This window comes from Neovison vison, chromosome 7 (assembly GCF_020171115.1).
Source record: "Neovison vison isolate M4711 chromosome 7, ASM_NN_V1, whole genome shotgun sequence".
Taxonomy (NCBI): domain Eukaryota; kingdom Metazoa; phylum Chordata; class Mammalia; order Carnivora; family Mustelidae; genus Neogale; species Neogale vison.
Window position 1 is genome coordinate 194375978 of NC_058097.1, and position 23859 is coordinate 194399836.

General features: G+C 53.2%; 2 protein-coding genes across 5 annotated transcripts; one reads left to right on the forward strand and one right to left on the reverse strand.

Annotated features, from left to right (window-relative positions):
* Positions 1 to 11469: 11469 nt before the first annotated feature.
* Positions 11470 to 16298, reverse strand: YPEL4 (yippee like 4). Of its 2 annotated transcripts, none has more exons than XM_044259344.1 (5): positions 16065 to 16298; positions 13356 to 13680; positions 13161 to 13204; positions 12690 to 12798; positions 11470 to 12467 (listed from the first exon to the last, which is right to left on the reverse strand). In XM_044259344.1, the coding sequence occupies exons 2-5, from the start codon at positions 13494 to 13496 to the stop codon at positions 12378 to 12380; spliced, it is 384 nt and encodes a 127-aa protein (XP_044115279.1). In that variant the 5' UTR covers positions 13497 to 13680; positions 16065 to 16298; the 3' UTR covers positions 11470 to 12377. The 2 variants fall into 2 exon arrangements, with proteins under 2 accessions (XP_044115279.1, XP_044115278.1); XM_044259343.1 differs by having other exon boundaries at positions 13347 to 13680.
* A 4032-nt stretch (positions 16299 to 20330) lies between these two features.
* CLP1 (cleavage factor polyribonucleotide kinase subunit 1) lies at positions 20331 to 23500 on the forward strand. 3 transcript variants are annotated; one of them, XM_044259345.1, is made up of 3 exons: positions 20331 to 20674; positions 21168 to 21795; positions 22382 to 23500. In XM_044259345.1, the coding sequence occupies exons 2-3, from the start codon at positions 21190 to 21192 to the stop codon at positions 23051 to 23053; spliced, it is 1278 nt and encodes a 425-aa protein (XP_044115280.1). In that variant the 5' UTR covers positions 20331 to 20674; positions 21168 to 21189; the 3' UTR covers positions 23054 to 23500. The 3 variants fall into 3 exon arrangements, with proteins under 3 accessions (XP_044115280.1, XP_044115281.1, XP_044115282.1); XM_044259346.1 differs by having other exon boundaries at positions 20331 to 20422; XM_044259347.1 differs by lacking the exon at positions 20331 to 20674 and adding an exon at positions 20683 to 21088.
* The last annotated feature ends 359 nt before the right edge of the window (positions 23501 to 23859 follow it).

The following is a 23859-nucleotide window of genomic DNA, read 5'->3' on the forward strand; positions in this document are numbered from 1 at the left end:
GCAGTTTTAAGCTTACCTGCTACCCGTGTAACCCTGGCCATGCCACTGTCCCAAAGGTTCCAGCCAACATCTCTGGCCTGCTGCTGACGGACTCTGACTGGATACCCATCCTTGAATCAATTACTGTCATTTAAGTTGGCTGGTATGGCTGTGGTTGACAGTCTCTAAGCTCGCCCTTTGGTGACAGTACTTCCTAGTATTTGTACCTTTGTGTAATCCCTCCTCTGGAGTAACAGACTTCTAGCTAACAGTATATGGCAATGTTGAGAGGTTGTCACTTTTTTAAAGTTTATTTTATTTATTTATTTTAAGTCATCGCTACATCCAATCCAAGGTGGGGCTTGAACTCACTGCCCTGAGGTCAAGAGTTGCACGCTCCTCTGACTGAGCCAGCCAGGCTCCCCGAGGAGTTGTCACTCCTGTGACTAGCTGACAAAAGATTGTGATTTCCCTCTCGTTAACAGACTCTCTCTCTTGCTGGCGTCAAGGATGCCAGCTGCCATGTTGGACACAGAGACATTCCTAGGAACTTGAGGGTAGCCTCCAGCCAAGAGCCACTGAAGACATGAGCCCCTCAAGGAATGGAATCCTACCAACCACCGTGAAAGTGCGCTTGGAAGCAATTCTTCCACCCATGGAGCCTTTAGAAGAAACCAAGCCATGGGGGACACTTCCACTGCAGCTTCATGAGACATCATGATAAGAGGACCCAACTAAGCTGTGCTCAGATTCTTGACCCACAGAAACTGCGAGAAAGTAAATGAATGTTGTCCTAAGCGATTACGTTTGGGGCTAAATGGTTACACAGTGACAAACAGTAACACCTGGGTTGTGTGTTTGCCCCTGGAGGGGTAGTTGAGGTCAGCCTCAGGTGGATCATGGGGATGGAAAGTAGAGAATAGGTGTTTCCACAAAGGAAAGCTAAGATGTAGTTACCAGAAGGGAAATGAAGTCTGTGTAGGCAAAAGCATGGATGTCTACCTCTCGCAAATGTCTGGGCATGTAGAGAAGCAGCTAGAAACATACCTGGACATGGTGATTTGACAGTGATTCATGCATTGGTGATTGTTGAAATTGTAAGAATGGATGTAGCTGTCCCCAAAGAGAGAAGGGTCAAGGGCAGATCTCGGGAACTGCAACCGTGAAGGGGCAGACGCAAGGAGAGCAAAGGTGATTATGTGAGAAGAGAGGGGGCGTCTGCCTTTGGCTCAGGTCATGATCCCGGGGTCCTGGGATCGAGCCCCATATCGGGATCCCTGCTCAGCGGGAAGCCTGCTTCTCCCTCCCCCACTCCCCTGCTTGTGTTACTCCTCTCGCTGTGTCTCTCTCTGTCAAATAAATAAATTAAAGCTTAAAAAAAAAGTGAGGTGAGAGGTAGAGGAAGACATGTTTGACGCTGGACATTGTCACTTTGGTCAGTAAGACATGCCTCTGAGGAGGCACTGAAGTTGACTTCTGTTAAAAATCTGGGCCTTGGGGCGCCGGGGTGGCTCAGTGCGTTAAGCCTCTGCCTTCAGCTCAGGTCGTGATCTCAGGGTCCTGGGATAGAGCCCCACATCAGGCTCTGCTCAGCAGGGAGCCTGCATCCCCCCCCCTCTCTCTGCCTGCCTCTCTACCTACTTGTGATCTCTCTCTGTCAAATAAATAAATAAAAATCTTCAAAAAAAAAAGAAAAGAAAAGAAATCTGGGCCTTTAGTTCAGAGGTTGTACATTGGGAAGCCATCCACATAGATGGCTTAGCCTTAGTGACTACTGAGGTGTCTAGTGGGGCTCAGCTGGTTAAGCGGCAGACTCTTGATTCTGGTTAGGTCATGATCTTAGGGTGGTGAGATCCAGCCTCACATCCACCTCTGAGCTGGGCATGGAGCCTGCTTGAGATTCTCTCTCGCCCTCTGGCTCTGCTTCCCCCCCTCCCCCCCTCCAGCTTGCGCTCTCTCTCTGACTGTTGAAATCAGGCATGTGTATGATTTTGTTGAGTGACAGAGTATGGAGGGAGAAGAGGGCTGGATAAATCCTTGCAGACTGTGTGTATGTAGGGAGCAGGGGAAGGAAGAGGACCCATGGGAAGGGACGGGAGATGGGATAGTTGGAGAAGTAGGAGGCAACCCAAGAGAGACCAGTCTTCCAGAAGCCACGAGCGTTTCTGACATAGTCCGGAGAGTCAAAAGCTTGAGAGAGATTGTGTGTGATGGGGATTGAGAGAAGCATGGAATTGGTAAGGAGGAGGTCAAAAGCTGACTGGCACAGTGAGGAGTTTCCAGGAAGGTGTGGGAGACCCGCACACCTGTGTACGCGGAGGACAAAAGTCTGGGCTATGTCCCTGCACTACCCCCCTTCTTGGCTGCCTTTCTTGAGTTCCATTATGGCTTGTTGAGACACCGGGGTCCAAAATGGCCTACGAATGAGGTGTTGGCAAACTTTTGTTACACAGAGCTGGTTATTCTAGATTTTGCTGGCCGTGTGGTCTCTGTCACAACCACTGAGCTCTGCTGCTATAATGTGAAAGCCTCCAGAGACTGTCTGTAACCATATGGGCTCCGCCGGGTTCTGATGAACTTTATTCACAAACAGGCAGAGGACAGGATTTGGCCCGTGGGCTGGAGTTTGCCGACCCTTGCTCTAGGCTCGCGGAAAGGGATTGGAGGTACAACACATTGGACAACTGATGAAGCAAGAATAGGGTTAAGACCTCAGGGAAATGGGTTTGCCTCATAAAGAAAGTTCTTACATTTATTTGGGCACCTGTTACGGTCTGACTTCCTCTTTGTGTGTCTGCCTGGTACCCCTCAACGGGGAGCACCTGAGGCCAGGAACGTGTCCTAGCAATGATTCCAGAGTCTTCCAGACAGGAAGCACTCAGACACATAAGTAGTGGAGAGAAGCAGGATGGTAGAATGGCAGAGGCCCCTTATCCTGAAAGGAGGGGGAAACTGAAGAGGTTCCCACAGAAAGGCCTGTATCATTCCGGTGAATTAGGAGCCACTGATCTCTTCCCCAACATTTCAAATTCAGTCCTTCCAAGAGGTGGAGGATTGGGGCAGATGGTCTCCCCGTCTCACAATTGCAGAATTCCATGTGGTACACCCTGGGTAGGTCTCTGGGGGTTAGGGAGGACAACCCTAGGGGCACACCTAGAATGGTCCCAGACTTGCTGTGGGGACAGTGGGGAAGAGAGGCCACTACAACACAATGCCATGGGATATTCTGGAACTCCCAGAGGAGGAGGGAAGAATGTGGAGGTGGGGTGGGGTGGCTAGAAGCCAAAGAGTTCCTGGATCCTTTTTTTTTTTTTTTTAAACACTCTTATAACAAGTTGGACCGTGTCTGGCTATTCCTGGCTTCCTTTTCAACTCTTTCCTGAGGACGGATGGGCCAAGCAGGGATTTGGAAGGTGGTAAGTGAGGCTTTCTCCATGCAGTCCATTCCTGGGCAGAGGAAATCCAGAGACTGAAGACTGAGCCGAGAGGGACAGAGGACAGTTTCTCCCCTGATGGGGACCTGGTGCCCACTCTGTCCTAGCAAGAACGCTTGTAGAACATAAATAAGGGGCCTGCAGACCACAGTGGGAGCAGCGAGAACTGAGGGTGAGGTAGTTGGAGGAAGAGATGGGAGGCGTCTCTTGGTGGGGAAAAGAAGAAGAGCACCTTCAAGAAAAATAGTATCTTTGGAGCTGAGTAGAGGCCAAAGGCAAGTGTCTAAGCCCTTCGTGATCCGTCCCAGCACGTCATTCCATCCTTCCCGTTCCCCTTCATCCATCCTAGGTTCTCACTGAATTTCCCAGCCACCCCAAACACTCCTCCTTTCTCCCATCTTCTTGTCTCTACATCTCTTCTGTTCTTTGAGTCTGCGATGCTATGATGCTACTTCCTCCAGGGAGCCTTCTGAGATTTCCTTCTCCATGGGAGGCCGTCCCTCTTCCTCTGAACTCCTTCTCTGTCTGTTCCCCAAGGAAGCCATTTAGCCATTTTCACCTGGAAGTAAAGGAGTGTCGAAGACAGAAGCCATTCTCCAGGCAACTATGTCTTCTGTTTGCCTGTGGCAAGTTACCCAGGCAGAAGCAGAGGCCCTCTGGCATGGGAAGTGGATAAAGACAAAGCGGATTAATCGCTCTCTACTAGCTCCCTGCTGTGGGTTCGTTCTCTGCTGGGTTAGGGCTTGGAGTGCCAATCTGAGCCTGGGACACCCTGCACCCCTCCTTCTCCAGAAGCCCCAGCCCTTCTTTCATTCTGCTTCCTGGCCAGCCCAAGAATGACTTTCTCTCACTCTCCTGCCCCACAGCTTTCTCTCCTCATGGTAGAAGACGGCACCATGGAGACACTCAGTCACACTGTTGAGGGAGTGGGATCTGGTGGCTACCTATGTTCTTGTAAACCTGGCATACCCAGGAGCCAGTCTGGCCCTTCCATGGAGCTGGCTATCCCTTGATATCAGCCATACATTCGTCCTGGTCAGAGTACCTTCAATGAGTGAACTTAATGATGTATATGGGTGGGGTGGGGGTATGGGGTGTGTGTGTGTGGAGGGGCCCTGCAGAAGCCCAAAGTCATGTACTAAATATATGGATGTGTGTTAGTTTGTAAGCAAAATAACCTGTGGCTTGCCCTTGGGCAGGGACATCAACAACCATCACCCCATCCACATCTTGGTTTCTATCCCTGAAAAAACAAGACAGTGGGGCCATCCTGCAAATTCCCTGCTAGCCCCAACCTTCCCTGTTATGGTGGGTACACACCATATCTCATCTCCCTTGTCAGGAAGAGATTAACATAAGGAAAGGATTCCTGAGAGAGGTCACTGGGATTTGAACCTCAGTTCCTGGACATTGATGGCCTTGCTGATCTGTGATTTAAATCTAGAGGATTTTGTACCTGAGGATGAAGAGAAAGAATCCCCCTGCCAAACCACCCCCCACCCAACAAGAATCATGGAATGTTACTTACCAGCAGGACCACAAGGATTCTAGGCCCATGCTGTCCAATATGATAGCCAGTGGGCTACAATGTGGCTATTTAGAAGTAATTGCAGGGTTGCCTGGCTGGCTCAGTCAGCAGAGTAGGCCACTCTAGGTCTCAGGGTTAGTTGTAAGTTCGAACCCCGCATTGGGTGTGGAGATTACTTTAAGAAAATCTTAAAATAAAAGTAATTACAATTAAATGAAGTTAAACAGCTAGTTTCTCAGTCACCTTGGCCACATTTCAAGTGCTCAGTAGCCACGTGTGGCTAGTGGATACCATATCAGGTGATAGAGATATAGAACATTTCCATCTTCACACAGGAACTCCTATAGGACCATGCTCTGCCAGACCAATTTATTGCCAATGAGGAAACAGACCCAGCGAGCAAACAGGACATCCGCAAGCATGTTATGGGTACATGTGGGCCTAGAACAAAGGTTCCCCACTGCCAGGTCTGACCCATACCCTACTCCCTGCTGCCTCCTTCCCCTATGCCTCTCTGGGGTCCCCCAACTCAGAGCCCCTAGTGGGCCTAGCACGTGGGCCAGGCAGGGCTGGTCCCAGGGGATGTTTGTGACGAGCAGAGCTCCAGATGCTGCACATTCCTGGTAGGGTCAGACCTGCCCCGCGGCACTCAGGGAATTAGCTTTTCCGAAGAGCCTCAGATCTTTCCGGAGCTGCCCTCTCTTCCTGCCCAGCCCAGGGGGCTGCCGGGTTCGGGAGGGCTCAGGAGCTCTCTGCTTTCCCGGGCGAGGCAGAAAGCTGAACGGATTCCCTGTTGGAGAGGTACTTCTGCTCCAGGAGGGGCTGCAGGGGGAAATCTCACCCCTACATCGAACAAGGTCTCCAATTCCAGCACAAGGGGCATCTGGGAACAGGATTTCTGCCACCCCAGCCTTGGGGCCGCATTTGGCGGGAAGCAGACCTGCCTCCACCTGCAACCCCGTGGGTGGGGGGTGGTGGTGGTGGTGATGGAAAGAGCGGGCAGAGGGGCGTCTAGGGGCGGGGGCAGGGGGTGAGAGGCCAGGGGAGGGGGCGCCCGGGAGCGCCCTGACCCCGCCGGCTGTTGGGAGGCGGAGGGGATGGGGGTTGGGGGAGAAGAGGGGAGCCTGGCAGCCAATGGGAGGGAGGATCTCGTTTCAAAAGGGTTAACCCACAGCCAATGGGAGCCTGGGGGAGCGGATCCTGCTCACTCCATTCAAGAATCCCAAGTATTCAAGATGGACGGCAGGGAGTGTGGAAGGAGAAAGGGGGCGAGGGGGGAAGAGCGAGCCGGGCAGAGGCGAGGGCGCCGCGGCCGGCCGGCCTCGGGACTCGGGCCGGGCGGCGGGCGGCGCGGCGGGCGTGGGGGCCCGGAGCCCGAGCCGGGGGAAGGGCAGGCGGGCTGCGGGAGGGCGTGCGAGAGGGGGAGCGAGGCCGGGGAGCGAGGCCGGGGAGGGAAGCCGAGAGGGAGGGAAGGGCAGAGAAAGAGCCCGGGAAGAAGGAGGTGGCAGGCAGAGGAACGTAACGAAGAGCGATGTGTAGGTATCGGGAGCTCCCAGAAGGGTAACGCCGGCGGTTCTCGGTTTTATTCTCTCTCGGGCGGGGAGGGGCTGGTCTGGGCTCTTTCTCTCGTCTTCTCGTCCCCCCCTTTACGCTCCCCGACTCGTGGGCATCTCTTTGGGGTCTCCTTTCGAAACCACGGCGACTGGGGAGCACTGGGCATGTCTCGCCGGGGTGGCTTCCCTGTCATTTTCCAGCGGGGGGTGTGGTGGGGAAGGGGCGGGGGGCCCGGCGGGCAGGGCTGAGGCTGGGCCATCTGTCCGTGCTCGGGCGTGTGTGGGAGGGTGTGGGGGTGCGGGGCACGGGGGCCCGGGCGGGGGTGTGCGGGGAGGGGAACGCAGGGGCCGAAGGGCTGGAGCCGGGCAGGGAGTTGTGCATCCTGAGAAGTTGTGGGGTGAGCCAAGGGGTGGCGAGTGGGAGGGAGGCCCGCTCCCGAGCTCAGAGTGTGCGGTATTAAGGGGTGCGGGGTTGTGGGGTAGCTGTGTGCTCGCACTCCAGAGCTCGCTGTTTGGGTAAGTGTGGAGTAAGGGCTGAGCTGTGTGGCAAGTATGGCTGGGAGTTTGTGTGCGCGCGTGTGTGGTCCAGCCTGGAGGTGTGTGTGTTGGGGGGGGGCACCGTTGGGTGTTGAGGGAGAGAGCCCCTCACCCTCCACTCCCCCCCCCCCGCCCCTCTCATCCCATTCACAGAACAGGGCTTTCACGACCCTCCTGGTCTCCTCCGCCTGTCGCCATGGCTGCGGGGAGGGGGTGGGAGGAGACAGTTGGGGCCAGCCCCTGCCCCTGCTGCTCCGGCTAACCCTCCACCTGCCCTTTCTCTCCCTTCCACAGGCTGGGCCCCATCCCCTGCTGCTCTGGGGGGCAGGGGCCGGAAGATGGTGGCCAATGAGGAGGGGGAGTGGAGAGAACTTGAGCCGGGGCCTCCCCTCCCCCATTTCCTCCTCGGTCTCTACACCCGCCTCTGGAAGGAGCTGGGGGATGGCTCCTGGGCCCAAGGTGGGGGAGGGGCCCTGCTGGCTGGTGAATCGCAGGGCCGGCTCTGGAAGGAGGTGGGTGTGAGAGCTGAGGGGATCTCGGCCCTAGCCCCCTCTCCCTGCTCTGCCCAAGGAAAGATCTTCCACCAGCCTCCCTGAAGCAGACTGGGCAGTCCTGCCTTTACTCCTCTCTGCTCCCTATTGGCCTGATCCAGTTCCCAGCTGGGGCTGGTTTGCCTAACAGAGTCCTGGTGACTGACCCTAGCGGGGCCTTGGTTTCCGTCATTGCAACTGTGCAAACTGTGGGACAGGGCCCCGGGTCTGCAGATCACAGGAGCAAAAGCTCCTGCTTCCTGGGGGGGTGGGAGGAAGCTGGAGGGGAAGCCCTGAGGAAGAGCTCCTAACTGGAATCCTGTCCTCTGGGCCTGCTGCTGGCTGTGGAGTGTGGAGGAGAGCATCTCCCAGAGGCGGCTCCATCCCATGGAGGCCTTCATTGATTGGTGTGCCTGAGGAATCCCCTCCAGCTTCTGCCCCTTTGGGGAGCACACTGTCCCCTTTGGGGAGCTCCCTTTGGGGAGTGGAGTTAGGCTTCTGAGACCAGCACTTTAGCCAGGAATGGACCACGCTGGAGCTCTGAACTTTTGGCTTTGGGTTTTGATCGGTCTCAGGATTGTTTATCTAATGTTGAAGCCTACTTGAATAGGATAGAATGGCGAAGTTGTGAGTGAGCTTGAAGACTCTAAGGGGAGTCCCTGGGTAAAATCGGGAACGGCTCACATTTTGATCTCACTGCCAATGAAAGCCCATCCCTAATGCTCACTGTGAGAGAGGGAACCACTCTCACGATTTTGTTTGGTGTTGAATGCATAGGGTGGATTTGAAGACCACGGATGGGGCTTCCCCCTGTGGTTTCCACCCTTAGACCTGAAAACTTCATGGTGTTGCTGAGACCTCTGACTCTGCTCTTCCACACTCTGGTCCTGGAGGTGCATCTGAGCTGGTTCCCTTGAGGCCCAGAACTCCTTTATCTACTCCGGAGGGAGAGCTTTCGAGTACGGGAGAATAGACAGTGCTGTGGTCCTGGTCAGCGAGCTCCTCCAGAAGAGAAGCTGACCTAGATCACGTCCAGGGGAACAGTTTCACGTGAATGGCCCCCAGACTTTTGTGGTTGCGATCAGTCCCTTCCATCTGAGGGCCAAGCTTAAGGTCTCCACTTCAGCTCCCTCCGTGGACCCTGTCTCCCCTCCCCCTGCCCAAAACCTTAAGAAAAAGGCAGTCTCGATGGGAAGGGTGTGAGGAAGGAGGCCAAAGGAGGAAGGGGGTACAAAATAGAGGTTTAGCACAGAGTTGGGGAGGAAAGGGGTCTCAAAAATGAGAAGGGGCCGAGGGAGGCCAAGAGAGCTGAGTGGGCCGGGGCCTGGGAGAAGGGACGAGGAGGCAGGGTCGGCATGCTTCTGCTGCGGGCCGGAGCTCTTTTCACATTGTGCTACTGTCTGCACCTACCACTAGCAGTGCAATGTTAAAAGGGCATTGGCCGCGTAGTGCTACCCAGCGCCGGCTGCCTCCTCAGCATCAAGACCTCCTCTCCCCTCTGGGCGCCAATCAGCTATCTTCCTGGTAAGAACCTGGGAAGCCTCTTAGTAGCCATGCTAACAGCTCACGTGATTGGAAGCACTTCGATGTGCTAGACACTTCATCCTCGATGATGAAGCCAATGAACTTCTTGGCAAGTCACACCCCCATTTTACAGATGAAAGCACTGAGATCCAGACAGGTTTAAGCACGGTGTCCATGGTGACACAGCTTTTAGACTGCAGAACCTAGATGTAACCCTGTCCTAAGGCTGCCAGCTCACCCATTTTTTGGTGGACTTATCTGGAGAGATTTGAGTCGGTTCTGTCCCCTGGGAGGCTGCCTGAGCTGAGGGCTGGAAAGTTTTGATGCCACCTGCTGGTTGTATGAGGGTATCCAAAGCCTCAAACCTTTAAGGACAAAAGTGGTGGCTTGTCTCAGAAGGAAGAGGTCCCAGGCTCAGGATGGGATTGGAGGGTGGGTGAAGAAGGTTGGGAGGATCCTATGAGCATAGGACCAGAGCAGACCTCCATGACAAAAAGTGGATACACAGCAAAGAAAAAGGGCTAACCTGGAAGGACTGCTCACCAAGGACAAAGACCTGTGTGCCCCCTAGCATTCCACACCTGCAGCTTTTAGGGCATGAAAGGGAGACCTTATCTCTGCCTGCAGTTCGAGCATGATCCCATGGGAACTACAGGGCAATTAACGATACTTCTCCGGGGTACACCTGTCTGGGCATCCCAGGTTTAGACAGCAGTGCCCACGGCCTGACCTTGAAGATTAAATAGCACCCCTGGAGCCAAGGCCACAGAATGATTCTTTCCAGAGAGATTACAAAGAACTTGAGGGCACTGTCTACTCCACTTCTCTGTTTCCCACAGTGCCTACTTAACTTAATGAACATTTGTGAAAGTAAAGAGAAAGGGGGCTGATTTGGGAAACTTTAAGAAGGTTGCTAATTTGTGCCTGATTTTCAGGGTTAGCACTTGGGGCTTGAGAAGAGAAGACTTCCTGGACTTGGATGCGGGAAGTGGGACTGTGAGGGTTTCTGGGTCCCTTCCTGCAGGCAGCCCTCTGAGGCCTCCCAGATGGAGGTGTTGGACATCATCCTTTCTTGGCTTGCATTTGTCTTGCATCTTCTACTTCCCTACTCTCTTTTTGCCCAGACAGCCTCTCCCTCCCTCCCTCGCTTGCTTGCTTGCTTGCTTGCTTTCATCCGTGTATTAACGTTTCTGTTTGAGCCTCTTCTCTGGGCACAAAACAACCATTTGATGATGTCACGCCACTCTTGTTCAAAAAGCAAGAATTTTTCAGTGTTTTCCCAATGCCCTTGGGATGAAATGCAGATCCCTAAATGGTCTGTCTTTCCTGTGTCCTCTTTCTCACCCACTGGCATTTCCACTCCAGCGCTGGGAAACTTCTATTCCCTCCTCAAATTAAGCTAAGCCACTTGACACACAAAGTTCTCTCTGTCTGAAACAGTCCCCCTCCCCACTTCCCCCTATGCCCACCCGAGGGCTCCTCCTCCAAGCGCCATCAGTCATCACCTCTGTCTTCTTTGACTCCTCAAATCTAGGCTAAGCCTCTCCTAGGAGCTCCAGAACCTGCTGCCCAGAGCCCTTGTCCCCTGTTCCTGGAATTGGCTCCATGTTGTTTGTCCTCCCTAGTGGGAAGGACTGAAAGTCCCCCGAAGTCAGGCCACTGCTGCCTTGTTCTCCACTGCCCCCTCAGTGCTGGATACAATGCCTGGCAGGTCATGGGTACTCTACAAAGATCGGCGATATCTGAACAAATCTGGATAACAAGCTAGCTTAAAAAAAAAAAAAAAAGTATTTTTATGATGTGTACAGTCCTCCCCGCAGTTGTCAGTGACCCAGCAAACAACAATGGGGATTTCATATCACTGCCAAAAATTGCGCGTGGATCACACGGTGGCACTCATGCTGCGGTTTTGGAGCCGTTTCATTCCGCTTGGTCTCTGTTGTGCTGGGGCAGCACCTTGGCGTTGATCGATTTTCCTTTCAGCCGTAAGTGTGGCCATGAACTGACCCAGACATTTCAAAACCAGGCTGAAAAGCAATAGGACCCAAGGACACCCTTGTTCAGGGAAGAGACCCTTCCAGGTGCCCAGTCCCGGATCCAGACAGAAACAGGATTCATTGTCAAGGGCTCTGGAAGAGGAGCTGATTTGGACAGTCCTGCTGGAACACAGCTCACAAAAGCTCCCTCTTCACTAAGCCGACCTCACCTGAAGACTGAACCCCCGGTTAAAGTTCAAGTGGGGTTTTGACACAGACAAAGCAATTGCTGCCCTCTAGTGGCGTGAAGGGACAGGCCCCTGGGGGGCGGGGTGGGGCAGGGGGGTGACAGAATAGTATATGGTAGGTACACGGGAAGGACAGTCAAGAGGACGGAGTCCCTCACAGTTGCTTTTCCCCTTTTTATTAAAAATAGACCCAAACACTTTATGTATCATACAAAAGTTTCGTTCGCTGGTGGCAGCCACGAGGAAGCCTGACCCCGTGGCACTGATGTCCCACCTCCCCTCCAAGGGATGGTCCCAGAGAGCAGTGGCTGGACCTCAGAGAATGCCCAGAAAGTCTGCTCGCGCTGGAAACAGCCAGTTGGGGTGGGGGCTGTTACAGGAGCAGCTTTCCCCACCCCACCCACTGGCGAAGATACTCGAAAGTGCCTCTTTAGTGCCAAGATGAACTAAAAAGTGGAGTGAAATGGAAACCCCTGTGATTCTTTTATTTCCCAGGGCTTGGGATCTGGGATTTTTTTTTTTTTTTTTACTCCCCTTACACCCCCGAATCCTTTCTCCTACAAACGGGGGCGGGAAACTTCACCCTCAGAGACTGGTGTCTCGCGGTGTCTGAGGCCAAAATTTCACTCCAATTCAAGCCCCTTCTCATCTGCTGTCCTGTGGCCTGGGACCTACCAGCCCCATGCCTAAGGCTTGTCCTCCGTTCACTCAAACAAGAGACTAGGGCAGAAATGGATCCTTCCATGGTGCTCTGCCTGACCTATGCCCTGCCATCCCTTCTGTTTTCAGGACCTTAGGGCTAGAAGGACCCACAACTATCCTCTTTCCCCAGCTCTGTCTCTCCCTGACTGCTGCCCACTCCTGAGCGTTGAACACCCCTGGGGTACCCCAGACCACCCTTCCAAAGGGGCCTGGAGATGATGGGGGGAGGAGGGGAGGGGTGGTGGGAGCCGGCTTCCCCCCAGGGGTGGGGCAGTACTCATGCTGGTATGGACTGCTTGGCAGGGCCAGGGGACAGGTGTGGGGAGGGTGGGCATGCGGAGGAAGGGCACAGCCTGCCTGAGCCCCTCAGTCCCAGCCGTTGTCTTTCACCATGTGTGACATTTCAATGATGTACTTCCCCTCCTTGTACTTCTGGCTTGTCTCAAAAGCCTGCTCCTGGTGGAGGGGAAGCAGTGAATGTAGGACAAAACAAACCCCCTCCAGGTCCTCCTCCTACCCAGGCTCCTACCCCTGCCCCCAAAAGCCCCTGCGCAGTCCCACCCCAGCAACGAGCTCCCTGCTTCTTTGGACCATGCAAAAGCCTGCAGTGGTCCCTAGGTCTCAGGGGACCTTGACGAGCGTCCACGTGAGAGGGTGACCCCCTCTCTAGGTACTTACATACTTCCAGCCCAGGGTGGTTTTGCAGCTCTCGCAGAAAATGTCAGCTACCGAGTGGAGCCCCGTGAGCAGGAGGCGCTGTTCAGCGGGTCCGCAACCCACGTTGACCCTGTCTCAGGAAACACGAAGGACCCGGCACCAGTGGAGTCGTTCTGTCAGTTCAACCCCCAAACAGCCCAAAGGAACTTCCACCTGGAGAGCACTTAGCCCACCCCACGGGAAGCTCCGGCCGGCCACACTCCACCCCTGCATGCCTAGGGCCCGGGCCTCTCCTCTCCAGGGCAGTGGTTCCAGTTCTGCCCAGACTCTCCACAAGAGAACCAAGGACTGAGTTTCCGGACCCCTTGGCAAAAGGAGAGGCATGAGCCACAGGTGCAAGGCCACCTGCTGATGGCTCACCCCCTTTCTCCGCCCTGGAAAGTTGCTCGGACTCACGCGCACACATACACACAAAGAGAGAGGTAGACTCACACGGAGTTAAACAGGTAGGCTCGGCCGTGGCTCCCTTGGAAAGACTGTGGAGACATAGGACAGACAGTGACTGCTGGGTTGCCCTTGGCACTGCCTGAGCCCCCCAGGGGCGAGGGGGAGGGCGGACGGCCCTCGTTGCCTCTCCCCTCGGTGAGTCCTGGTGGGAGAGAAGTGGCGGAGGCCCACCTGGCGTACCTTGGAGATGAGCTCATCGTGTTTGGCCAGGTGTGCGCGGCAGTGGACGCAGCTATATGTGCGGTGGCAACGGGGCAGGTAGCTGCGGAACGTCTTGGCGGGGAGGCAGGCAGGGCCCGGGCCGGGGTCGCAGCTGGGCATGACAGGCTGGAGGACAATGCCCTGGCGGGCCGGAGGGGCTGGCGCCGTGCAGCCCCCACACAGACGGTCGCAGGTGAAGCAGCGGAGCAGGTTGGCTAGAGCCGTGTTTCAGGGCAGGAGAAATGTGGGGGGGCTGCCCGGCCAGGGCCCCCCCAGACGTGAACCAGATAGAAATGGAAGTCACCTGGGAAGAGGAAAGAGCGCATCAGGAGAGCCCTGACCTCCCAAAGAGCCCCTCCCCAGGGGGAATGGGGAAGATGGGCTCAGCTTCGCCCTGCCCTGACTTCCCCCACCGCCAGGGACCCTCAGTGTGCCAGTCACACCATCGCCCGGTCCCCTGGATTCCTGGCTGCGCTGGCAGCTGTTCCAGGCCTCTGATGCCACAGCCGGAGAGGTGGTGTCTCTCCCTCCTGGGGCAGGAGGAGCCTTCGCCGTTTTCCACCGAGAGCAGCCTGCTAGTACCAACGCTGCCATGGGAGCATTGTCATCGGCAAGTGTCCTCTCTCCTGGGTTTCAGCCCTTTTGTGAGGGTCTGCACCCCATGTGTGCTGCTAGGCTCGGGTTCAGAGCCTTTGATAAGTTGGGGAAGCCTGGTGGTCTTTCTCTTCTGCGGCCTCCATTTGCAATGCAATCAGTCTTTCATACATTCTGTGTGGGGGAGAAGCCGGCCGGAAAGGCAGGCAGGCACACACACCCTGCTTAGCTCTGTCCTGGGGCTGGGGGTCCTCCACTCTGGGAACTAGAACTTCATGGATGTCTCCTTTGGTACCAAAGACCTCAGACGTGGCCGCTTGCCAGCCCTGCACTTTGGTCCACTCGTTCCAGCTCAGAAACAGCCACTTGGCTCTTTTCTCAGCCTCTGAGCCCCCTTAGTCTCTACTGCTCTTTGCTCACTGTTGCCTTAGCCTCAGTTAAAGACTTGGACATCCAGCCCTAGGAGAGAAAAATCTCTTTCTTCAGACAAATCTAATAGCTGGAAGCGATGGGTAATGGGGATCTCGGCAGGGATGGCTGCCCTCCTGGGCTGTGTGGTGTGGTGTGGGATCAACGTCCACTGCCAAAGTGGGGGGGACTCCTATTTTCAAAACCTAGGTGTGGGGGTACAATGCGGAGAACGTTTCCACCTTCTCCCTGGAGTAGGGACAAACAGCAGTGACTCTGTGGGTGACATTAGATAAAATTGCTGGGTTCGGATTAGGAATGTTGAGGGAGAGGTCAGTATCGGCCCAGACTCCAACCCCAAAGTGGCAGAGGGTGCTAGAGGCAGCAGATAAGAAGGGAGGGGCCCCCTGTGGGCTCTGATAAACGGGTGAGGTTCTGCCTTCTCCTCCATGGGGCCTTGAGGCCTGCCGTGGGTGACTTAGCTCAAGTCCGGTTCCGAGGTGCCAGCTGGGTACTCTGGCAACACAAGGCCACTCAGCAGAGCAGAAGTGGCATGACTGCGAGTAGCCTGGGCGAGCAGGCTCTCATCCTGTGCTCTGTGGTGGCCATGGGCGCCCCAGCCATTCCAGTGTTTCCTGGGGCCACCAGGCAGTCTCTCCACAGAACCCCCACCCCGGACAGAGCTGATCATCAGTTTGAGGTCCTCTACCCTTGGCTGGGCCCCAGAAAGACACCTTGAGCTGAGTTCAGGGTGACATTGGGCTCTGGCCGCAGAAGAGGGGCCATCCTCACCAGTGTCCACTGTTCAGCGCCCACTTCCCAGGTCTGCCTTCAACTTTGCCTGTGAGCTCCCCTCTGCTGCGCTCCACCTGGTGCACCTGCCAGGGGCCCGGCCAGGGGGCCAGGCTGGGTCCCTGCTCTCTATCTCCTCCTCCCCGGGCCTCCGACACACCTCCCTCCGTCTCTCTCTCCCCTGCTTCCCCATCAGGCCAAGGAGAGGCTGCACAGAAGGCCAGAGACTCACTCACAGGAGGGGGAGCTGGGGTCATTGCTTCCCCGGCTCAGATCAGAGGAAGAATCAAGTTGGGCAAATGACGGAAAAAACAAAGGCAAGCTGAGTGCCGGGGAGAGGATGTTCCCCCAAGTGAGATGGGGCTGGACCGTGGGAGGTGGGGGAGAGGGAGAGCTGGGGGGAGGGGGGGTGCTGAGCAACCAGCGCTGACAGCAGAGGCGCCCAGGCGGAGGCTTGAGGAACCAGGTGCGAATCCTGTGCCTGGCTGGCGGGGTGGGGGGGACACGACACCTGCTCACAATGGATTTTCTCATCTGCTCCGAGGTTTCACCGCCCCCCCCTCCCGGGCTGGCGTTCTCGGCATGGTATGGTCCAAATAATTAGCAGCGCAGCCAGCCTCCCGGGCGGGCTTCGGGGGTCTGCACCAGCAGCAAAACAATAAACAGTGAGGCCTGATGTAGCAGCCAAAGTTGCCGGAAAATAAGTGCAGGAACCGTCAGAGCCCTGAGAGGGATGGAGGAGCTGAGAAGGGAGCGGAGGCAGCGGGGAGGGGGAAGGGAGGACAAAGGGTGGATGAATAATGCTTTTGCAATGGGGAGAAAGCAACACGCAGCAGGAGGAGGAAATTTGCAAAAGGGAAAAAAAATTCATTTGGAGAAGGGCTGCCCCCTCACCTTGAGGTCTGCTCCAGAGATCTCCGTCTATCTCTCTCTCTTTCTCTCTCTCTCTCTCAATCTCTCTGCTCACTCTTCTCTCTTCTCTCTCCGCTCCTTCAATTGGGAAGGGGATGGGGGCGGGGGAAGGTAGTTAGGGGCTGGAGACTGGGGCTGCCAAGCTGGCCAGCTGCTGGGGGGCCAGAGGTTGTCTCTCGTCTGTACCTCGGTCTGTGGGTGAATGTAGCTGTGTGTTGTGGAACTGCATCATAACACTGTGAGTCATCCATCCCCCACCCCCTCACCTCCCACGTCAGAGCAGGGCTGGGAGACACAGGAGGCGGGTTGGGAGGAAAGGAGGGGGCAGGCGTGGAGGGATGGGGCTAGGGGAGGGAGCAGGGGGGTGGGAGCAGACGGATAGGACGGGAGGAGGGATGCTAGAGGAGAGGCTGGTTGCTGAGGAGGAAGGCAGTGTGGCCAAGGAGACAGAAGGAACCTGGGGGAAGGACAGGGCTGGGCAAGGATGGAGTACGGGTGGCAGGCTGGAGGGAAGGAGGTGGCCAGGCAGCGACAGTGAGAGATGGATGCAGAGAACTAGGCGTGTGCACACATTCAAGAGGATATATTTCCTGTCTCAGCCCGGACGCCAGCCCTGACGCAGGGAGAAGAAAGACATACTGATGGTTACATTGCGCTCCCCAAGCTTGAACCGGGCACTTCCAAGCCTCGGAGCCTTAGCTGAATGTCCCTCAAGGAAACATAGATGGAATATGACCTCTCACAAGCAGGAACCTCTCCTCAGCTACCTCCAAGTTACTTGTGCTTCAGGAAGAGAGACACCCACATTACATAAGGTTCTCTACTGGGCTGTAAACTTTCTGAGAAAGGTCCTCTGGGAAACTCCTCTCTGCATCCCAAGACTGCAATGTCTAGCGCAGAGCCTTGCCAAAGAAGATGATCACAGAACAGCAGTCGAACTGCATCTTCAGACAAGGTCCAGGGGTCTGGCTTTGGTCTCAAAGGGACCTGGGTTTGAGTACCATCTTTGCCAGTACACTCACCAGGAGCCCCTGGACAAGTTTCTGATCTTTGTGCCGCCAGTTGTCCACTCCTCCTAAGATTTACCTCATGGAGATGTGAGGTAGCATGTAAACACCGAAAAAGTGCCTGGCACACGATCCGCACTTAGTAAACGGTAGTTATTTCCAAACACTGTTCTCAGCTTCATACCCGGAACCCCAGAGAGGATTTACTATTAAATTCTGACATCTCAGGAGACACATACCAACTTTATATCTTATGAAGAACTTACACTTTTCGGGGCTATTTTTCTAGCAGCTTCCAATTATATTTCATTTGACTCAGATTCTGTTTCTCATGGAGTGCTGTCTTGTGCATATCTCTGAAGTGTGTGGATACGAAACATATCCTCTAAGATAAAAGCCCCAATTTCTAAGAGAGGCTACCATCTAGAAAATGGTACTAAGAAAGGACAGCTCATAGGTCCTTTGTCTTTTCACATGTAAGGCAGGGAGGAGTAGGGAAATGTGGGTAATGGGAGGCATTGCTAGCTGGGTATGAAAAAGTAGCTGGAGGGGCACCTGGGTAGCTCAGTCTCTTAAGCCTCTTCCTTCTGCTCAGGACACAACCCCAGGATCTCTTTACTAAGCAGGAAGCCTGCTTCTCCCTCTCCACTGCCTGCCACGCTCCCTGCTTGTGCTCTCTCACTCTCTCAAATAAATAAAATTAAAAAAAAACTAAATACAAGTAATTCTATTTAATCTGGGAGGATTCTGGGGTTTAAGATAAATTCTGAAAACACAGTGCAAATGCCTTGGGTGATATTACCAGAAGTCTGGAACTGAGAGGGAGAACTGGGTAAAGAAAGAAGTGTTTCTGGGGCGCCTGGGGGCTCAGTGGGTTAAAGCCTCTGCCTTCAGCTCAGGTCATGGTCTCAGGGTCCTGGGATCGAGCCCCACATCAGGCTCTCTGCTCAGCAGGGAGCCTGCTCCCCCCTCCAAGCCTGCCTCTCTGCCTACTTGTGATCTCTCTCTCTCTCTCTGTTAAATAAATAAATAAAATATTAAAAAAAAAAAAAAAGAAGTGTTTCTGTCTGGGCAGCAGATGAAAGAGGAAAGGTAAGTGGGGAGAGGAATTTGAGGAATCATTCTTGAGGAAAACAATGGGAAGTGGGGGGAAAGATAGGTGAGTAGTTCTTAGGGCAAGGACTGAAAGTTTGGAGGGGAAAAAAGGGGATACCAATTAACTCAGGAAGAAAATGATCAAGGGTTTAATTGGAGAGGAGAATGAAAAAGACATATGAGGACAGTAATCTTTGGGGGTGGGAGTGGATATGGCAGGAACGCTTGGTGAGAGACGACAAGGAAGAAGAGAGAGTGTAGGCAAGCATGCATGCTGTAAATGTTGTGTCCTCACTCTGTTTAAGGAGTGAATTGGAGGGGGCCTGGCTGGCTCAGTAGGTGGAACATGTGACTCTTGATCTGGATGGGGGAAGGGAGTCCTGAGTCAGAGCCCCACAATGGGGGGCAGAGATTACTTTAAAAAGGGGGGGGGTGAAATGGAGATAATCTAAAGGCAAGAAGAGTTTCTTTTCCCTAAGTTCAGCTTGAGATGGATATATAAATAAGCCAAATAAAGATGACCTTCAGATAATTGGGAGAAATTGCCTCGAGGGACAGAGTGTGCAGGCGAAGAAACAGATCTGGGAAATAGACTGCAGGGAAAGAGGAGAGGCTGAGCTTATTCCGGAAGAGAATTTGCAAATAGAAGCCTGGAACTGAATTTTTGAAGAGTGGTGAAAAGTTATGGGATACCTGAAAGTTCACCGGAGAGCTAATGCATGTGTGGTGAATGAATGAATTCAAGCAAACCATTAAGGAATAAGCCTTGGGAAGTGAGGATGGCACTGGGACAGAATGAGTGCTAAGGCAGAATGAGTGCTAAGGCAGGGTCGGTGTGAAAGAGGCAACCCAGAAAATAATCGTCCCAGGCTTCGAGTAACCATGGGAGTTGGACTGAAGGAAGTTACTCATCCCTAAACTGGGGGTGTTAATTATGGTATGTGCTTCATAGGACTCCTGTGAGGATTAAATGACTTTACACCTGTAAAACTCAGAGAACCGTACCTGGCATCTAACACTATGTAAGTGTTTGCTACTATAACTGGACTCAGAATCCCAAATCCTGGGCTTGAGCCCTACCTTGGGCAAGTCCCTTCACCTACCTTAGTCTCCTTCCTCATCTGAAATTGGAGATAATAAAACTGACTTTATAGGTTGGCTGTGAAAGAAGATACTGGAAAAGGCTTTGAAAATTTTAAACTATTGTACAAATGGATGGCATTATTAGAGCTCCCCCTCCTCAGCCTAAAATAAAAACTTAAAAGCTAATATCAGATGCCCTGTTACACTGTGCTTAGTACTTTACAGTCTCATCCCATTCAATCTTTAAAACAACTTTAGGAGGTTGAGTACTGTTATTATTCCAAAGCCCAAGCTCCTGAGGATTATAGATGTGGCCCAAACTGTTGCCTGTGGAATAAATGATTGGCTTTGTAGAACTGTCAGGAATTCAGGGAGGGAAAACGAGTCACCAACAGAAATTCCCTCTCAAGAGGAGAGACATTGTTGGAAGAAATTCTTGTTGTTGGAAAAAATTTATTCTTTTATTAAAAAAATTTTTTTAATGCCCTCTAGGTGCCAAGCGCTGTGTCAGAGAGGGAATGACAGGCCAGGTTGGCCTCCGACAGGCTGTTTTCCTCCACTTTCCCTTACTCCCAGATTTCCCCCCACCGCCTGGCTTGTGGTCCAGGCAAGCAGATGGTCGTGGGACCCAGATGGCGAGCCTAACTAGCCAGCCCCTTCCCTCCCCCCAACACCCTCCTCCTCCCCCGCCTTCCCACTACCCGCCGAGGGCCTCTCCACCACCCGTCTCTTTTCCCCGCGGCAGGTGAGGGGGAACACTGGCGCTAGAGTCCGCACAAAGCCGCGCCTCGGCAACCATTGGCTCCTTGGCGGGTCCCCGCCTCGCTCGGGGCGTAACCGCCACTCCTCCTACCCACGGCTGGCCAGCTTCGCTAACAATGACGGCCGCCGCCCCGCCCACCGTTGGCGTCACGAGCAAAACAATCCTCTAACTACAACTCCCAGAAGGCCGAGCGGCTGCGCGAGCACCGCAGCCCGAGGTCATTCTGACAAAACTACACATCCCGAGAGGCATCGCGCGACCGCGACTTCTCCATTGCGCAAGTACGGAACCGCCTCTGTTTCCGGCGTTGGTCTGGGCGAGCGTGTAGTGCTGTTGGGTTTAGGTGGTGTCGGGGCTCTTCCATTTACGGGTTTGGGTTTGTGGCTGCGCAGGTGAGATAATAGGCTCGGGAATGCAACCGTCGCCCTCTTAGGGCCAGGACGGATTTCGGCGTCTGGGGGTCCCGGGACAGATACTGGATTTAGAGCTGCGGTTCGCGGTCGGAGATCATTCTTCACTATTTCTCGGCGTTTTCTAGACCACGGAGTAATTTTTTCCCTTCAGCAGTGCCCGGAACAACGCTTTGTGAGAGGAAGCCTAAGAGCCTCCAGTTAACAGCCGAGGAAGAGGTCCAGAGAGATAAGGTGCTTTGTCTAACGACGGTACTTGGCAGTTGCTGAGCGGGGCGTTACTGCTCTTTTCTAAGTCCAAACCCAGTATTTTCTGCTTTCCATCCAGATTGCAGACGCCCTTTCTTGTTGATTAAGAGAGTTGGGGAGTGGACATTTGTTGCCCTCTCAAGTGGATTATCCCCGTAGAGTGACGAAAGGAGCTATGGAGGTGATATAATCAAGTCTTAGGTCAATGTGTAGAAATAATTTTATGTCTGAATCATTTATTCACTCGGTGAATTTGTGAAGTGCCTTCGGGTTGTCAAGCCCTATTCTAGATACTGGAGATAGCAGCAAACCACACTGCCCAACCCTTAGATTCCAGCGGTGCTAGTCAGACAATAAACAAACACATAGTGAGACACGTAGGGAGAAAAATAAAGCAAGGTAAGGGGAACTATCCACGGGAGGATCTTGAACAGCGTCTTAACTTCCGTTTAGATCTGATAATTAATTTGTGTTCTAGGCACAGCAGCTACACAGAAAAGATGGGAGAGGAGGCCAACGATGACAAGAAGCCAACAACTAAATTTGAACTAGAGCGAGAAACAGAACTTCGCTTTGAGGTGGAGGCATCTCAGTCAGTTCAGTTGGAGCTGCTGGCCGGCATGGCAGAAATCTTTGGCACAGAGCTGACCCGAAACAAGAAATTCACCTTCGATGCTGGTGCCAAGGTGGCTGTTTTCACTTGGCATGGCTGTTCTTTACAGCTGAGTGGCCGCACCGAGGTGGCTTATGTCTCCAAGGACACACCTATGTTGCTTTATCTCAACACTCACACAGCTTTGGAGCAGATGAGGAGGCAGGCGGAGAAGGAAGAAGAGCGAGGCCCCCGGGTGATGGTAGTGGGTCCCACTGATGTGGGCAAGTCCACAGTGTGTCGTCTACTGCTCAACTACGCAGTGCGTTTGGGCCGCCGTCCCACTTATGTGGAGCTGGATGTGGGCCAGGGCTCCGTTTCCATCCCTGGTACCATGGGGGCCCTCTACATTGAGCGGCCAGCAGATGTTGAAGAGGGATTCTCTATCCAAGCCCCTTTGGTATATCATTTTGGCTCCACGACTCCTGGCACCAACATCAAGCTTTATAATAAGGTCAGAGCCAAGGTGGGATGGAGGGAAGGGCGCTGCTGTTAGGGTAGAAAGTTGTGCAAAAGTGTGCTAATTAAAACCGTCTATGACCATTTCGTTCCTCCCTCTCAGCTGGTATGATGGCCACATGATTTCGGAAAAGACAGCCTCAAATAGAAGTCAACCTCAGATTGTTAAACGTTTCTGTGGCTCTGTTCTTTTTTTTTTTTAATATTTTATTTATTTACTTGAGAGAGAGCATGAAAAGGGGGAGGGTCAGAGGGAGAAGCAGACTCCCTGCCGAGCAGGGAGTCCAATGCGGGGCTCGATCCCGGGACTCCAGGATCATGACCTGAGCCGAAGGCAGTCGCTTTACCAACCGAGGCACCCAGGCGTCCCTGTGGCCCTGTTCCTGAGTAATTTACTAAATTTCTACTTAGGACATGAAACAGTAGAAGAAGCAACATAAAATGAAATAATCCATGTTACGGGTTAAAACCACAGTCATTAAGAATGTCATTTTTTTCTTGTACCTAATAGCCACTTATTCTATGTAGCTATGAGTTTGTTTGTTTTGTTTTTTTCCTCACCTTGATGCTCTCTTCTGCAGATTACATCTCGGTTAGCGGACGTGTTCAATCAAAGGTGTGAAGTGAACCGAAGGGCCTCTGTGAGTGGCTGTGTCATTAACACCTGTGGCTGGGTCAAGGGCTCTGGGTACCAGGCCCTGGTGCATGCAGCCTCAGCCTTTGAGGTTGATGTGGTAGTGGTTCTGGATCAAGAACGACTGTACAATGAACTAAAACGGGACCTGCCTCACTTTGTCCGCACTGTGCTGCTCCCTAAATCGGGGGGTGTGGTTGAACGCTCCAAAGACTTCCGGCGGGAATGTAGGGATGAGCGTATCCGTGAGTATTTCTATGGATTCCGGGGCTGTTTCTATCCCCATGCCTTCAATGTCAAATTTTCAGATGTGAAAATCTACAAAGTTGGGGCACCCACCATTCCAGACTCCTGTTTGCCTTTGGGCATGTCTCAGGAGGACAATCAGCTCAAGCTAGTACCTGTCACACCTGGCCGAGATATGGTGCACCACCTCCTGAGTGTTAGCACTGCTGAGGGCACAGAGGAGAACCTTTCCGAGACCAGTGTGGCTGGCTTCATCGTGGTGACCAGTGTGGACCTGGAACATCAGGTGTTTACTGTTCTCTCTCCAGCCCCTCGCCCACTTCCCAAGAACTTCCTTCTTATCATGGATATCCGGTTCATGGATCTTAAGTAGAGATTGGCAGGAGCCTTGCTGCCTGGGCATTAAAGATCTTCTGGCCATCACCAGAGGCAGATAGGCTGAGGTATGAGACTCTGTTGAGGCCACGCAGAGGAGTGAACTAGTAGAAAGCATATTGCTACCTCTTAAAACAGGTGGTGGAAATCCGGCTCTTCTAATCTTGAACCAAAAGGACAGCCATGAAAATATAATTGGTTTTTTTGGATCACCGAAGGTGCCACTTTGAATTCTCTGAGGTCCTGGAGAATCCCATTTCTTCCACAGTGCTACTTGGTGGACTGATTTTTAGGAGGATTTTTTTTTTTTTTTTTTTAACCATTACTGCTTTATATTCTGTTATATAGCATTTACTGTCTCATCCAGGGTGAAAGAATGAATCCGAAATCTTTGTAATAAAGCTCAAATGTGGAAAATTTTAATAAATATTTTTGCCATATCACAGAAGGTGGTATAATTTTTTAAAATTTTGTTTTTTCTCCCTAGGCAAGATGTAAATATTCTTGGAATGAATTATTGCTAAGTCCTTAGAGGAGAGGAAAGCCAAGAGCCCACCTGTGAGCCAAGCAGGTGAATTTTTATAATGGCTTTCCTTTGCCTTCCTTGTAGGTAAACAGATACTAAATCTGTTGTCAGTGCCAGGTTTACTCTGAGGAGCTACGGGCGGTGGTGATAAACTTGGATTGAGATTTCTAATTTAATCATTTTCCAGACATAGCCCATTTGCTCTCAGCTGCAGCTATCATTCCTGTTGTCTGTCTGATTGGAACTGGGCCCTAGGTCAGTGTAAACTGAGCTTTCAG

What these genes read in the sequence shown, in the direction of transcription:
- CLP1 (XM_044259345.1), top strand. Translation starts at nt 21,190, where the DNA reads ATGGGAGAGGAGGCCAACGATGACAAGAAGCCAACAACTAAATTTGAA. An exon ending in ACATCAAGCTTTATAATAAG is followed by an intron (nt 21,796 to 22,381) that starts GTCAGAGCCAAG and finishes TCTCTTCTGCAG; the next exon opens with ATTACATCTCGGTTAGCGGA.
- YPEL4 (XM_044259343.1), bottom strand. Translation starts at nt 13,496, where the DNA reads ATGCCCAGCTGCGACCCCGGCCCGGGCCCTGCCTGCCTCCCCGCCAAG. An exon ending in TCATCTCCAAGGTACGCCAG is followed by an intron (nt 13,205 to 13,346) that starts GTGGGCCTCCGC and finishes ATGTCTCCACAG; the next exon opens with TCTTTCCAAGGGAGCCACGG. An exon ending in CCACCCTGGGCTGGAAGTAT is followed by an intron (nt 12,468 to 12,689) that starts GTAAGTACCTAG and finishes CCCCTCCACCAG; the next exon opens with GAGCAGGCTTTTGAGACAAG.